Source organism: Rhinatrema bivittatum, chromosome 18 (genome assembly GCF_901001135.1).
Source record: "Rhinatrema bivittatum chromosome 18, aRhiBiv1.1, whole genome shotgun sequence".
NCBI lineage: Eukaryota > Metazoa > Chordata > Amphibia > Gymnophiona > Rhinatrematidae > Rhinatrema > Rhinatrema bivittatum.
This window is the reverse complement of record NC_042632.1, coordinates 47706852-47720597: the sequence shown is the minus strand read 5'-3', so window position 1 is coordinate 47720597 and position 13746 is coordinate 47706852. Positions and strand designations below refer to the sequence as shown.

The 13746-nt window shown below is 45.1% G+C and overlaps 2 protein-coding genes across 5 annotated transcripts in view; one reads left to right on the top strand and one right to left on the bottom strand.

Moving 5' to 3' along the window:
- Positions 1-13746, bottom strand: part of SAR1B (secretion associated Ras related GTPase 1B) — a 75038-nt gene that overhangs the window by 22903 nt on the left and 38389 nt on the right. The gene's annotated exons all lie outside the window — the stretch shown is intronic.
- SEC24A (SEC24 homolog A, COPII coat complex component) overlaps positions 1-13746 on the top strand; it is a 96956-nt gene that overhangs the window by 47640 nt on the left and 35570 nt on the right. For 3 of the 4 annotated variants that reach the window (XM_029583859.1, XM_029583857.1, XM_029583858.1), the window contains exons 2-3: positions 4157-4675; positions 11190-11366. In XM_029583859.1, the coding sequence (XP_029439719.1) occupies positions 4177-4675; positions 11190-11366 (676 nt within the window). In that variant the 5' untranslated portion in view covers positions 4157-4176. The remainder of the gene's footprint in view (positions 1-4156; positions 4676-11189; positions 11367-13746) is intronic. The other variant, XM_029583860.1, reaches the window with a different exon arrangement.

The window sequence follows — 13746 nt, the reverse complement described above, 5'->3', positions numbered from 1 at the left end:
AAGTATTACTCTTTATTTTTAAATCCCAGTAATGTTGTCTCTGGGCTTACAAAGTTATCTTCTTTTGGGTTATGATGCCATGAGGCATCCCTGTTTTGTTTTGGTTTTTAATTTCTCATTTTTTTTCGTTTCCCAACTGAGCCTAGTCACGGCAGTCTTTGTCCAGGGACCACAAACCTCATCTCTTTCCTTTATCCTGCAGTTGTGGGCCCTAAGCCCAGTTTCTCTGTGCTGCCATGGCACAGTGACTAGGAATCCCCCCCAGGGCCTGTCAACACTAATATAGCCTTGAATGCAATTCATGCAGTATGGAGAATATTAATCATGGGACAGAACTCTGAGGTCACTTGTTTCCTTTAGCACATAAGTTCAACTTTCTACAGTTTGTCTATTTATCATTTTGTGTCTCAAACCAGTAGGATAATACCTAGAAGGCAGAATTATCATATCTGGCAAATTGCTCTCCTTCTTCTCCTGCCCTCCCCTACCTCCACCACTAACAGAACCAAGCTTTGTTTCCCAGGCTGTTTCTTTTAGGTCAACTTAATCGACAAAACGGTTGGCCTTTTATTTTTATAATTTAGGTAGAGATCACACTGGCCCAGACCCGTAAAATATTGGCAGCTGCAATCTCTCCCCCAAACTCTAATCATACAAGTCCTATACTATACAAACATATAGAATTACCAGAGGAACCCAGTCACAAAACTAACGGGGCACCGTCCTATCGTCTTTAAAAGGATTGCTTGACCGGTACTGTACATTTAGAGAGAAGCTAGTATAGTATTTATGGTGTATTGTTACTTGATAGCCTGTTTACAGAAACATATTTTATGGATTTTTCAATTGGCACTAAAATATAATTCTAATTCAGAGTAAATATTTGTCATAGACCAACATAGAATACTAATAATTCTTTTTTAGGTCATTGCTGGGCAATCTGCTTTCCTCATTGCTAACATTAAGTGTGTTGATGTAACTTTTGAGTGTTTTGTTACTGCAGGTGTGTAGATATTGGTGCTAATGAATTGTAATCTGTTCAATTGGAGTTTTTATATTTCCAATTTTTTTTTTGCCCTCACTGTGAAGGATCTTAAGTTTTCATCCTCACTCTTTTATACAGTAATGAAGGACTGTATGTCTAAGTATTAGTTATTTGCATACATACTTTATTATTGTGTATATTTAAGCAACTGTTAATGTTGTAGTACTCATGGAATCAGATTTAATTATTCTCTGAAAAAGCAAGCCTGGTCTAAATACATTACTAAAGACTATATTCAATGTTCTGTGTTTTCCTAGCGCAGAATATGATTCTTTTCTCTCATTAGTTGGAATTTTTTTTTCATTCCTCCCAACTAAGCTGAGCTCCAGAATTAGTTGCAATGATTTTCTCAAGCATCCAGTTCAGAGAATCCAAACAAGGATGTGAACTTGCCCTGCCTCCTTCCAATGACAGACAAGATGCCACATGTACATTAGATTCAGAAGTAGAGCTATCTGGCCATCCTGGCATCTGTACTAATTATTTTGTCTTGTAAATTAACTGGATAGTCTCCGTAGTTAAATTCATTCCAAAATAAATAAATCACTTCAGGTGAGCAGATTATTAAGGCAAGCTTTCAGTTTTAGCCAGTGTGTTTTCTATAGTCTTATTTTTAAATTGGAGCTTATTTAGTGATTTGAACAATTGTAGATAGAGAAGGGGAGCGTTTCAAATATTTCAACAAAATAAGTTAAATAGATGCCCTAAAGGTTAAAATGTCTCACTACTGCATCTTAGCAGCTAGTGTTAATGCATCTTGCGTTTTTTGTTTCATATTTATCTCCTATTTCTCCAGTCATCTAGGAACAGGTTTAAAGAAGCAGTTCTTATACCATCAGCATTTTAAAATAATTTGTTCAGCAGAATTATCACTTTTGATGGGAGACTGAAGGATTAAAAATTGGCGATGACATAGGGAAGTTGTGAATGAAGGTACTTGGTGCTGTAGCCCAGTTAGAGGGAAATAAAAAAAACCCAACAAATTGTTTAAGAGTTAAAACAAAGTTAATATCCAGGGAGAAATTATTTGAAATCAGGATATGGCTGTGCTTGTTACTCTGGCTCAAGTTGCAGTGTGAGGGATGCAAATTTTGATCCTCCATCCAATGCGGCCGATCGGGCTTAGCCATTCTGCAGAGGTGACACACTCAGAATGACTGGAGCCCATAAGGGGTACCTGGCTGCCCGGATATGACTACCTGGAGAAGGATGAGAGTGGCCGAGACAGCTAAGGGCAACAGGCTAAAAAGACCAAAAAAAGTCCCCTCCCAACATTTGGTAATGGTCTTTCTCCATAGGACTGGGACTGCATCACCACTTGTTGTTCCATAATTTGAGCCACCAAGTTTATCTCTGAAGAGGTCATCACCAAGGCAGGGCACGCCCGTCAACTTTCCGTGGACATCCATACATAGGGGACAGACTCAACCAAGCCATGAGGAGGCGAGCTGCAGTGGAGTTTGGCAAGGAGTGTGAGGTGGTAGAAAATGCAAGGCATCCATTCTTTGCTTTTAAAAGACTTTTTATTTCCAGAGATGCTTTTTCCAGCAATTCTAGCACTACCAGATAATGTCCCTGCTTCCGCTGCTGCTACCACTACTACTAGCACCACTACTACCACCACCACCTTGTACTTGACATGAGTGTGAATGTCGTCAACCTAAATCAGTGCAGCGGGTTCAGCCAAGTTCCTGGCCACCCTTCAGACCAGACTCTCTCTGGTAGGGGGGGAAAGACTGCTAGGCTCTGGATCAGTCTCACTTGACCAAAAAAGCAGGAGGGTAGGCTATCTAAAAAAGCCGTTTGGGCAAAAATGGAGGTTAGACGCCAAAGAAATGTCCAAGTGCAACTTTATTAAAATGGAGACCAATGATTTTTATATGTGCCCGACTCAGGCCAGAGTTTCGCCCCACACCGGGGCCTCCATTTGATCGTTTTGCACTCAAGTGGAGATCGAGTGAAATCAGTATATGCGCTGAAAGCATCTGACCACTAGACCATTTCATTTAAGAACATTATTGATTTTCAAATATTGCTCTTCAACACACACAGCTCCTGAGGCAGCCCCGGTGCACTTGGATTTTCTGTGTTCATTTCAGGAATTGATAACGCAAAAGACTGTAACTAGCAAAGCAATCTTTAGATGATAGTTATAAAGTTTGTTGTAATTGTGTTTAAAATATTGATGGAGCATGAGGAAGCCTGCGGTTTTAACACATTTTTCTTTTAGGGGTGGTTGATGTATAAAACATTCAGATTCATTAAGTGCCTGAGATACTGAAACAGGGGCTTTTCACTGGGGATCCCCTCCCAGCTCTTCTCTCTCCCTACACCAAGCTGCCTGCCGCGTCCTCTCTCTTCCCTACAGCAGGAACCATTCTTGGACTTCACTGAGATGGTGGCAGCAGTAACCGCCGGTCAGAGAGCACGGGCCAGGACCCGAGCCAGCATGCACCCCCCCACTTCCAGACCCTGGCAACCTGAATTGGGCAAGGCCAGTGAGCAAACAGAAAGGAAGATAGCCCGGTCACCTTAGGTGTAGGGAGACATCTTCTGTTTTGTTTGCTCATGTTGCTTTCTAGGTGCAGAGCCTGCGCGCAGGTAGAAGACAGGCCCTTAATTCATATTTTCCATTGCTGGCCCTCGTGGCTGTTGAGTGCCACCAAACTGATTCATGCCATACGAGTGCCAGTGCAAATGTCCTTAGACCTCTGTCCCGGTCGTGGGGTATAGCCCATTCACAGATAGAAAATGGTCTGAATCAAACTGGACTTATCCACTGCCCCCGCCAGTGCTGAAACACCGCCTTTTCCTGTTGCATCCCGTGTGCTTGTTTTTATGCCATTTTGAATTCAGTTAGGTGCTTGGAAATGGATCCTGCCCGATTGGTGCGGCACTGTCATGCAGGAGTTCTTGGTTTGATTGCTAAGCTCAGCTTCTGCTCGTCGGGTCAGCTGGGGATACAGTCCTGTGAGTGAACGCAGTGCATCCTTGGATTATAAAGTGCAGTCAAATATAACGTTATTCTAGTGGGTTTAGATAATAAAAGGAATATTTGTTTTGTAAAAATGTAACTTTTTGTTTTGTTTTGTTTTGCTTTTATTCTTCAAGGTCCTGTTCAGAACCCACCGATGATGCATTCAGCGCAAATGTCTGTGGGACAGGGCTACCATTCTGCATTTCCTGGACAATATCCCCACCCGACAGCAGCTAAAACGCCCGCGCATCCGGCTTCTGGACAGTTGAACTATGGGGGTCCTCCGAATTTTTCGCAGCTAAGCAATTTTCCAGGATCCGCACAGACCCTGAACAGACCACTGATGGGACCCCCTCCAGCCCCACCTCCGCAGCACATGGGCTCTTTTCCCAGAATGCCACTTCCCCCTCCGAACTCGGCTGTTGTGCCTCCGTCCTCTGCCCCTGGAACTGGTTTCCCCCCCCATTCAGAATGGCAGTACAGTGCCTCTTCGATGAGTCGGCCACCGGTGGAGTCTCAGGCAAACCACGTGGCTCCTGTAGCAGCAGGGACAGTATTAACCCAGCCGTCATCGTCAGGGAACACACCGACAGCTAATCAGTATGTAGCACCTCTCGGAGGCTCATCGCTTCAGAACAGCTTCATGAGACCAGGTACGTCTTGCGTATGCTTCTCAGATTATTATTGGTTAACCCATATTTTTTGGGGTGGCAGATTCAGGATGACGTGCATAGATTATCTGTTGCATCCCGACAGCATCCACCCGTCATTTCATCTAATTGTTTAGCTTCTGGAGGTCCTGTTACAATCTTAGGGGCAGCAGTTGCTGGTTAACAGAGCTCCGGGGAGTGCTGTGTTGCACAGTGTGGGGGGTGGGGGTTCCTGATGCCTTTTCCTGTTTTCAGAAGCGATGACGCTGTCCTTCGGGTCTAATTCAAGCCCAGTCTAGAGCAGCATGATGATAGGGGGACTGAGGACAGTTTTAAAATGAATTTGGCTCAGTTTCTGTAGCTGGTCCTATTCATTTTAACCTGATGGTCCAGATAGCTTTCTCCCTCCCAAGTTGTATGGTCGTCATCTTGCCTACGTATGCCACACCCTCCGTATATTGGCTGCTTCTAAATAACTGGTTCACTTTCTGCTACAGACGGGAGAGGGTGATGTTTGTGTGCGGCTGTATCTTAACTGTCAGCATTCACTTCAGCAGGTTCTCTTAGAATTGTGGATATTTTGTGTAGGACTGGGACTATGTTTTTTTTGTGCATGTATAGGGGAGGAGAACTGGGTCTATAAATCACATTAGCTGCAGACAGAAATAATGTGTTGAGGGAAGCAGAGCTGGGCAGTGCCAGGCACGCCTGCAGTGCTTGTGCTGAGTGCTGTACTGATGTGCAACGTTACAGAGTTGGAAATATTCCTGCCAGTGCATTCACAGCCCTAACCCCTTAATACTGCTTTCTTTTAAGTTTGGGGTTTTTTTTAAACATTTTTCATGGGCAGTTTTTGATCTTGTCCTCCGTTTTTTATATTTGCCTGCAGCTCCAGAAGTACAATAGTTTCTACTTTTAACCACTTCAGACCGTAAGATTTGCCAGGCTGGGTCAGACCCCAAGGGTCCATCGAGCCCCGCATCCTGTGGCCAGTCCAGGTTTATGAGTCCCTGGCAGGATCTCAGGGGGGGGGGGGTAGATGGATTCCCTGCTGCTTATCCCAGGGAGAAGCGGTGGAATAATCTCATCCGGACCCCTCGTATTTGGAGCAGGGGCGGGCGGACCTTTGAGGCCCAGAAGGGGGCAGCAGTGAGGGGGCAGAGTCTTCCCATCGCCAGGAGGGGCAGGGAGGGTCGTCAGAGGCCCAGCTGTAAAGTAAGGCCCATTTCACTGCCCGGGGGCCATAACTTGCCCAGTGCTGTGCTAGGGCCGTGTATTCCTTTAGAAGGAGAGTTCCCGGCAGCGGGGTTACCATGGCCTTCAATTACCGCCCCCTGAATAGATTAGACCCATGAAGAACAAACTGCACAATCCTTTTGCTTTCCTCCACCCAAACGATCTATATCAGATGAAATCTGTAGAGTTGGACACAGTTTGTTTGTTTTATTTACAAGATTCCTGAATCGCCTTCCAAAGCCTCCACGAAGTCTTTCCCTAAGTGATGCACAGCAGACGTAGCCAAATTAAAACCATGGCAGAAAGTAAAGCCCTGGGAAATGTCCGGCTGCTTCCACCTGCGTTGTAAAGTCACTTCCTGTCCTTTCGCTGGCGGGCAGCGAGGGGGAGGAGCCAAGGAAAACCTTTCTACTTGCTCCTGTCTTTAGTTTGCATGGTTTGGGGGTTTTTGGTGGGGAGGAGTTTTGGAGCATTTAAAAAAAAGTCCCCCTCTCTCTCTTTTTTTTTTTTTTTTTTTTTTCTCCTTCTCCGTCCATCTTCATTTGTTTTCCCAAACTCTTTCTCCCCCCCCCCCCCCCCCCCCCGGGCTCACATATGTTCCTCCCTGATACCAATGTTTGTTTGATTTAGATATAACCTCTTCTATGCAAAGATGAACCAAGCAGCTTACTTATTGAATAACCGTCCAGACAGAACACACAGCCCATTATGTAGTGCGGGTGAAAGCAGCGTAGCCATCCCCCCAAATCCAGAGAACAGAGCGAGAGAATCCAGGCTTTTACAAGCTTCTGATGATACGGCTCACAGGAAGTGCCACGGATGGGCGCACACGTGCGAGGAGCCACCCCTGGGCACGGCCTGAATATCTGCTGTGGCTTGGACTTCAGGTGCCCCAGCCGTCGGGGGCCCGGCGCTTGCAACGTTTCACCAATTCCAGCACCGAAAAGACGGCTTTCGAATAATAAACTTGCACTGGCCATCTTGTTTAAAAGCTTGAGCAGGGGAACTGAAAGGAACCAGTTTTGATGTGGAAATGGATAAAGATTGCAGTATCCAACAGGAAACGCTTTCTTTTTTTTTTCTCGTTCTAACTCCTTAGTAAAGGACGGGTATCATTTACTGTTCTCTCCTTTTAATGGTGAACAGAGGGAGACGCTGCTGCCCTCTGTTCATGTCTCAATTAGAAACCGTTAATTTGATTACTCTTTAAATCTCGCCATGCATGCCTGTTTAGAAAATACGCTAGCGGCCTCATTATTGCCTGCAGTGTAGGAATTCATTTCTTGGGCTGACTCGCTGTTAGATATATCTATATATATATATATATATATTAGTAGGCTTAGCAATGGCGTGCCTTCTTTCTGCCGAGTGCAACATTAAGTGGCTGGGTGCGTTGCACTGTAGGCACTTGTGTTAAGGTGAAGGTAAAGGTCTCTGCTGACGCTGAGGTTGCACTTTGCACCTTGTCCTTTCATTCCTAGATCAAAGCTTGCTGTCGCTGAGATTCTGGTAAACACACTCTTTGGATAAACTGCAAAGGTGCCCTGTGCCAAGTCCTGCAGCGGGACACTGATTACCGTTTTGTCAAAGCTTCGATTTCCCACGCAGGAACGGCGGCAGAAGACCGTCTGGCCCATCCCGCCCTCACTGCTAAGGATACATCCCGGCTGCAGAATTTCTCTTTCCCTGTACGTACCTGGATCAGTCCAGACAGTGGGTTATGTCCCCAATCCAGCAGATGGAGTCAGCAAAAGCTTTGAGGGGGCGTCACCATATATACTACTACCCCCTCTGCAGGAGTTGGAAACTGGATTAAATATAAATGATTAAATTGCATTTACAGTTAAGTTTTTTGATTCATGGGTTATGGTGCACTTAGCAGATGTCCTTTTGGTTTATTTTATCTCTGTTGTTGCAGACAAGAAATACTTCCTGAAACTGCAGGCAAGTTAAGGAACTGCCTGACAGCTTTTCTTTCTCCCTTCCCCGTCTACCTTCCGAAGGGAGGAAAAAGACTCACCAGATTACCACGTGCATGCACGTCTTCCTAATAACCTGTATGTTTTGGTATTCTGTCCCCACCAAATATTCAGGCATGTCAGGAGGTCCCAGAGGATTCAGAGTTGTCTTTTAATTAATTCACATAGATCCATGGGTGCACTCATTCTGTCCCCACCAAATATTCAGGCATGTCAGGAGGTCCCAGAGGATTCTGAGTTGTCTTTTATTAATTAATTCACATAGATCCATGGATTCACTCATTCTGTCCCCACCAAATATTCAGGCATGTCAGGAGGTCCCAGAGGATTCTGAGTTGTCTTTTATTAATTAATTCACATAGATCCATGGATTCACTCATTCTGGAAAGTAGGCTCCAATAATTCTGCCTGCAGCTTCTTGTTCCTGAATGACATCTTGAGCAACTAGAAACTGTATCGCTGCCTGATATGACCTCATCTTGATTTTTGTGTGTGGTTTTGGTCGCCCCATCTCAAAGATATAGCGGAATTAGAAAAGTTACAGAGAAGGGCAACCAAAATGATAAAGGTTATGGAACAATTCCTCTATGAGGAAAGGCTAGAGAGGTTAGGGCTGTTCAGCTTGGAGAAGAGGCAGCTGAGTGGGGATGTAATAGAGGTCTATAAAATGAGGAGAGTGGAAACAAGTAAATGTTAATTGTTTATGCTTTCAAAAAGTACAAAGACCAGGGGACACACAATGAAGTCACTGGGTAATACATTTAAAACTAATAAGAGAACATTTTTTTACTCAACGCATAATTAAACTCTGGAATTCATTGCTAGAGGATGTGGTGAAAGCTATTAGTGTAGCTCAGTTTAAACATGGTTTGGACAAGTTCCTGGAAGAAAAGTCCATAAACCATTATGAAGGTAGAGTTGCAGAAATCCACTACTTATTCTTGAGATAAGCAGCTTGGGATCCTGCCAGGTACTTGTGGCCTGGTTTGGCCTCTGTTGGAAACAGGATACTGGGCTTGGTGGACCCTTGGTCTGACCTAGTATGGCAAGTCTTATGTTCTTATGTAAACTGTGTATATCTCTTACCACTGAGTATACAGAGTTGACAGAGAGAGAAAAATACTACTGAAGACCTCAGCCATGCAGCCATACGATATGTCCTTTATTGCACTAAATATGCTAGTTGCTATGGCGTAAGAAAACTTTTGAGTGTAGGCCTCATTGAGTAACTCTGCTACTTCTGTCTACTGGAGTTAAATCAGAGCCCAAAACAAGACCAGCTCCTTTCCCCTTTCTAAGTGGGGTATTTTGTATGCTCATCTGTCTAAGATGGAGTATAAAGACAATAGAAACTGTCCTGGATAAGGAGAGAGGAATTTCAACTTCATGGCTCGCAGAATGGATGAGAAGAACTGAGCAGGCTGGATAGGGTCAGGCCATGTTACTGTTTTAGTGGTGAGCTGAGCACAGAGAACCTGCGGACCACAGATGGCAGCTGAGGATTAGTCATATCAAAAATGGCAAGTCATGAGTTGCTGATTGTGGCAGTCTTAGCTGATATTCAGAGAATTATTTGCATAACCTGCCAAGCATCCTTCTACCAGTTCTTGCTTTGGCTTTGTCTGTGGTGCTTACAGATAGATGTACTGAGTGTTGGGAGAAAACGGGCTCTGTCTGTCTTCCTCGTTCACGCTCTCCTCTCAGCTTCCAGCCCTCCGCCCTTCCTTTTGCCATCTTTTCTCTTCTCACACCTCCCTAGCCTAGTGGTTGGAGCAGCAGATTGTGGACCAGGGAAGCCAATGTTCAAATCGCATTGAGATTTCTTTTGATCTTGGGCGAATTTCTGCACTTAAGCCCAGATTTAGGCCATTGCCTCTGGCATCAAATTTTGAAGGTAGCAAATATCCAGGCCAAGAAGGAATGCAACTTGTACCAAGGAGGACCCTGATCCAGAAATCCAGGCACTTGAGTTTGGGGGTGGGGGTGAAAGACCTCTCTCATTTTCTAATCTCCAGGATCTCCATTGCCTCAACTACAAACTAGGGACAGAAAAATGCCCACAGTACCTGAATGCAGTCCATTTTGATGGGTCATGGAAGGCAGAATATAAATAAATGTATTACCCTACTGCGCCACTGCATTTTCCTAGCCTTCCATTCCTTTTCTTTCTCTCATCCTCCCTTGCCGTCTCCGACCCTCCATTCCTCTCTTTATTCCCTGCCCCAGTGCCTGCTCCAGAATCCATTTCCCACTTCAGCAGCTAAGCAAGCAGTGGGAATCCGTCTTACAGAAACCAACAGCTCTGTCTTTAGGAGCAGCTTCCGACTCGCAGGCTGGCAGTCCTGCCCCTTCTGATCTTGTGGCATCGCGAGATCTGCAGGCAGGACGTGCTGGCCTACCAATTTTACTCGTTTGCCTGCTGTGGGACAGGCTCGTGCCCAGCCCTGCACGGTGAGGTGCGTGCAGCCACTGGAAGATGAGTGCGTGGTACCAGCACAGGGAACATTGACCAGTACCCTCTTAAGCGGTGCTGTCAGAAATGACATTCAGGGGTTTTTACGTTCTTGTGCTTCTGTCATCGGATCAGGGCCTGCCTGCGGAGCATGAGCTCCTCAGATCAGCTTTGTATATTGGGCGTAACATCTTCATTATGATGGTCCTCAGCATCCGACATCTTGCTGATAGAAGTGCTTGCTCTTTACTGCCATTCTGGATTGGAGCAGAGAGAAAATGCAGCTTAAGCTAAGCTCATGGGTTTGTGGTAGGGGGTATAGGGTACGTGAGCCACCATCTGGAGCGCACTGCTTGGAGCGGTTGGGATAGATAATAAGGAAGAGCAGGGAATGAGGCCCGAGAGAGACTTAACGTGCAGGGCTGTTTCATGCTTGCATTTGGCACTGGATCTGCAGGGCTTGATCTTGTTCTTTGGATTGTGATTCTCTCAGTTGGCTAAACAGCATCAGCAGAAGAGAGGAGCTTAACTTCTTTGGATTAAGCCAGCCAGTCATGGGATCTGTATTTTGGAAGGAGAGCAGTGAAATGAATGACTCGTAGCATGGAGTAGAAACATTCTGGTGAAATGGAGACTTGTTTTCCTTTGCGGAGTCTTGTGCCCCCAAACTGCTAGAGCCAAGGGGCCACAATTTGTATCAGGGCTAGGAAATTAACTCCAGTGAGTAGGGTGAAGGTTAATGAAGGTCACTGAGCAGTATTTAGCGTCTTTTAACCATTTGACGTGGTCAAGGATGATACATTTCTGTGAGCACAGCTTGTGATTAACGTTGGGGAGTTTGTCTTCACAGGTTCTGCTCCTCCACCAGTGAATCACCTGGTCCCCTCGACCTATCAGCCAGGCAGACCTCCTCTCGGCCCCCCTCCAGCTGCAGGCCCTTCCCTATCGAGGCCGTTGGCACCTCCTGCAGGCCCAGCGGGCAGTGCGGCACCCCAGCCTGCGCTGGGCCCAGGAGCGCACCCAGCAGGTGAGCACGCCGTCCTCTCGTCCCGATTGCACGTTTTACTTACTAGAAAACAGGGTGAGATACGGCGGAGACGAAAACGCTCCTAGAAAAAAAAAAAAAAAAAGCAGCTCACTTGGCAAAGTTCAGTCAAAAAAATTCAGGATCCAAATGAATTCTTACCTTTTTTTGTGACGACATGGAACCAGAAGGAGGGTCCAAATAGGCAGTTTCTTAAAAGGTTTCACTTAGATAAATGAATTGTTGCAAGTCAAATATTTCACTCATGAGTGAGCTGTTGATGCCTCCTGTAAATTGAGGATTATTCCTGTGGCAGCTGAGGGAGAATCCCTGCAGGAGCCCACAAGGCCACTGAGCTGACGCTGGTTCCTCTGCTACTCACCTTTCCAGGGGTGGGAATATTCCCAGGCACCTAAAAATTGATGGCCCACATAGTGGAAAAAGAAAAAAAAAGTTTCTTGAAAAAACGGAAGAAAGCGCCAACAAAATAGCAAATCCACACAACAGCACTGTCTTCCATATACTTAGTTATGAGGATAATTGGAGTAAGGATGATGATGATCAGAATGTAATAATCCTCCTTCCCTCAATTTCAGACAACTATATTATATTAGACGCCTCTAAAATGGCCTTCACAGTAGGCATCAGCAGTTTGTGCTGCCACACTTACAACACATCCGATGACTATATATATCTGCAGTTCATCTTTTGATTATTATCATTAGAACATCAGAAGATAAGAAAATGCCATACTGGGTCAGACCGAGGGTCCATCAAGCCCAGCATCCTGTTTCCAACAGTGGCCAATCCAGGCTACCAGTACCTGGCAAGTGCCCAAACACTAAGAAGATCCCATGCTACTGATGCCAGTAATAGCAGTGGTTATTCCTTAAGTCAACTTGATTAATAGCAGTTAATGGACTTTTCATCAACACCTTTTTTTAAACCCAGCTACACTAACTGCACTAACCACATCCTCCGGCAACAAATTCCAGAGTTTAATTGTGCGTTGAGTAAAAAAGAACTTTCTCCGATTAGTTTTAAATGTGCCCCATGCTAACTTCATGGAGTGCCCCCTAGTCTTTCTACTGTCCAAAAGAGTAAATAACCGATTCACATCTACCCGTTCTAGACCTCTCATGATTTTAAACATCTCTATCATATCCCCCCTCAGCCGTCTCTTCTCCAAGCTGAACAGCCCTAACCTCTTTAGTCTTTCCTCATAGGGGAGTTGTTCCATTCCCTTTATCATTTTGGTTGCCCTTCTCTGCACTTTCTCCAGTGCAACTATATCCTTTTTGAGATGCGGCGACCAGAATTGTACACAGTATTCAAGGTGCGATCTCACCATGGAGCGATATAGAGACATTTTCCGTTTTATTCACCATTCCCTTCCTAATAATTCCTAAGAGTTTACCTCATAACTACGTATACGGAAGACAGTGGTGTTTTGTGGATGACCTAAAAACGATACCAGCGGGCCCTGGCCTGATAGGAGAAGTAAGGGGGAATCCAGGGCTGCAGACTGCTCTCACAGAAGAGAGGCCTGGGGGGAGGATAGAAGAAGGAAAACAAAAAACATCTAACCCCTCAGAATATGACAAAACAAAGCAAACAGGAAAGAGATCTGAAACATTTAAAAGAGCAGAAGAAAGTCCAAACAGAGACAAAATTAGAAGCACTAAAAGCCAAGCATCTCAAAACAAGAATAGGCAAAGGTGACTAGGGCAACCGTTTTTTTTGTGCTGGCTCTTAAAGCTTTGGCTGGCATGCAAGCTTCCTAAACCCCCTACGCCTTCTGCTGGTGGCTTACGTTTTTTTTAATGTCTGGACATTCCTTGAGGACTTTGCTCGAAATGAAAGGGGGGACCCTGTTATGGATCGGGCAGGACACTTTCATATCAAGCTGAAGACCAACTCTTTCTTCACTGTGCCTGCCCTTGCCCCCAAGAGTTCATGTTCAAGATCAGATTCACTTCCCCTCCGGCAGAAGGTTCAGCAGCGTGGTTTTTGTGTTTTTTTTCTTTAATTTCCGCGTGCAGTGCTAGGGTTATCGGTGCACTTTGATGTCTACTATTCCGCTTTCCTGCTGTACAGGATGAGCTGACCTTAATACATTTGAAATGAATCCAACATTTGAACAAATATATTTTCAAAAGGGGTCTGTTGTAGGCACAGAGAGGGGAAGAAACCATTGAAAATCCATCTGACTTGTAAGCAAGGCAATGGGGCAGACTGGGGCCTTTAGGTGTGAGAGGTTTCCAGTCAAAAAGGATGTCCACGAGCTTTACTGGCTGTGTTATTATAAAGGTGTTATGCACTTTGTTTTCTTTCCGTATCGTTCCATTTTCCTTATGCTTTGTGCTGACTTTGGCGAAGCGGA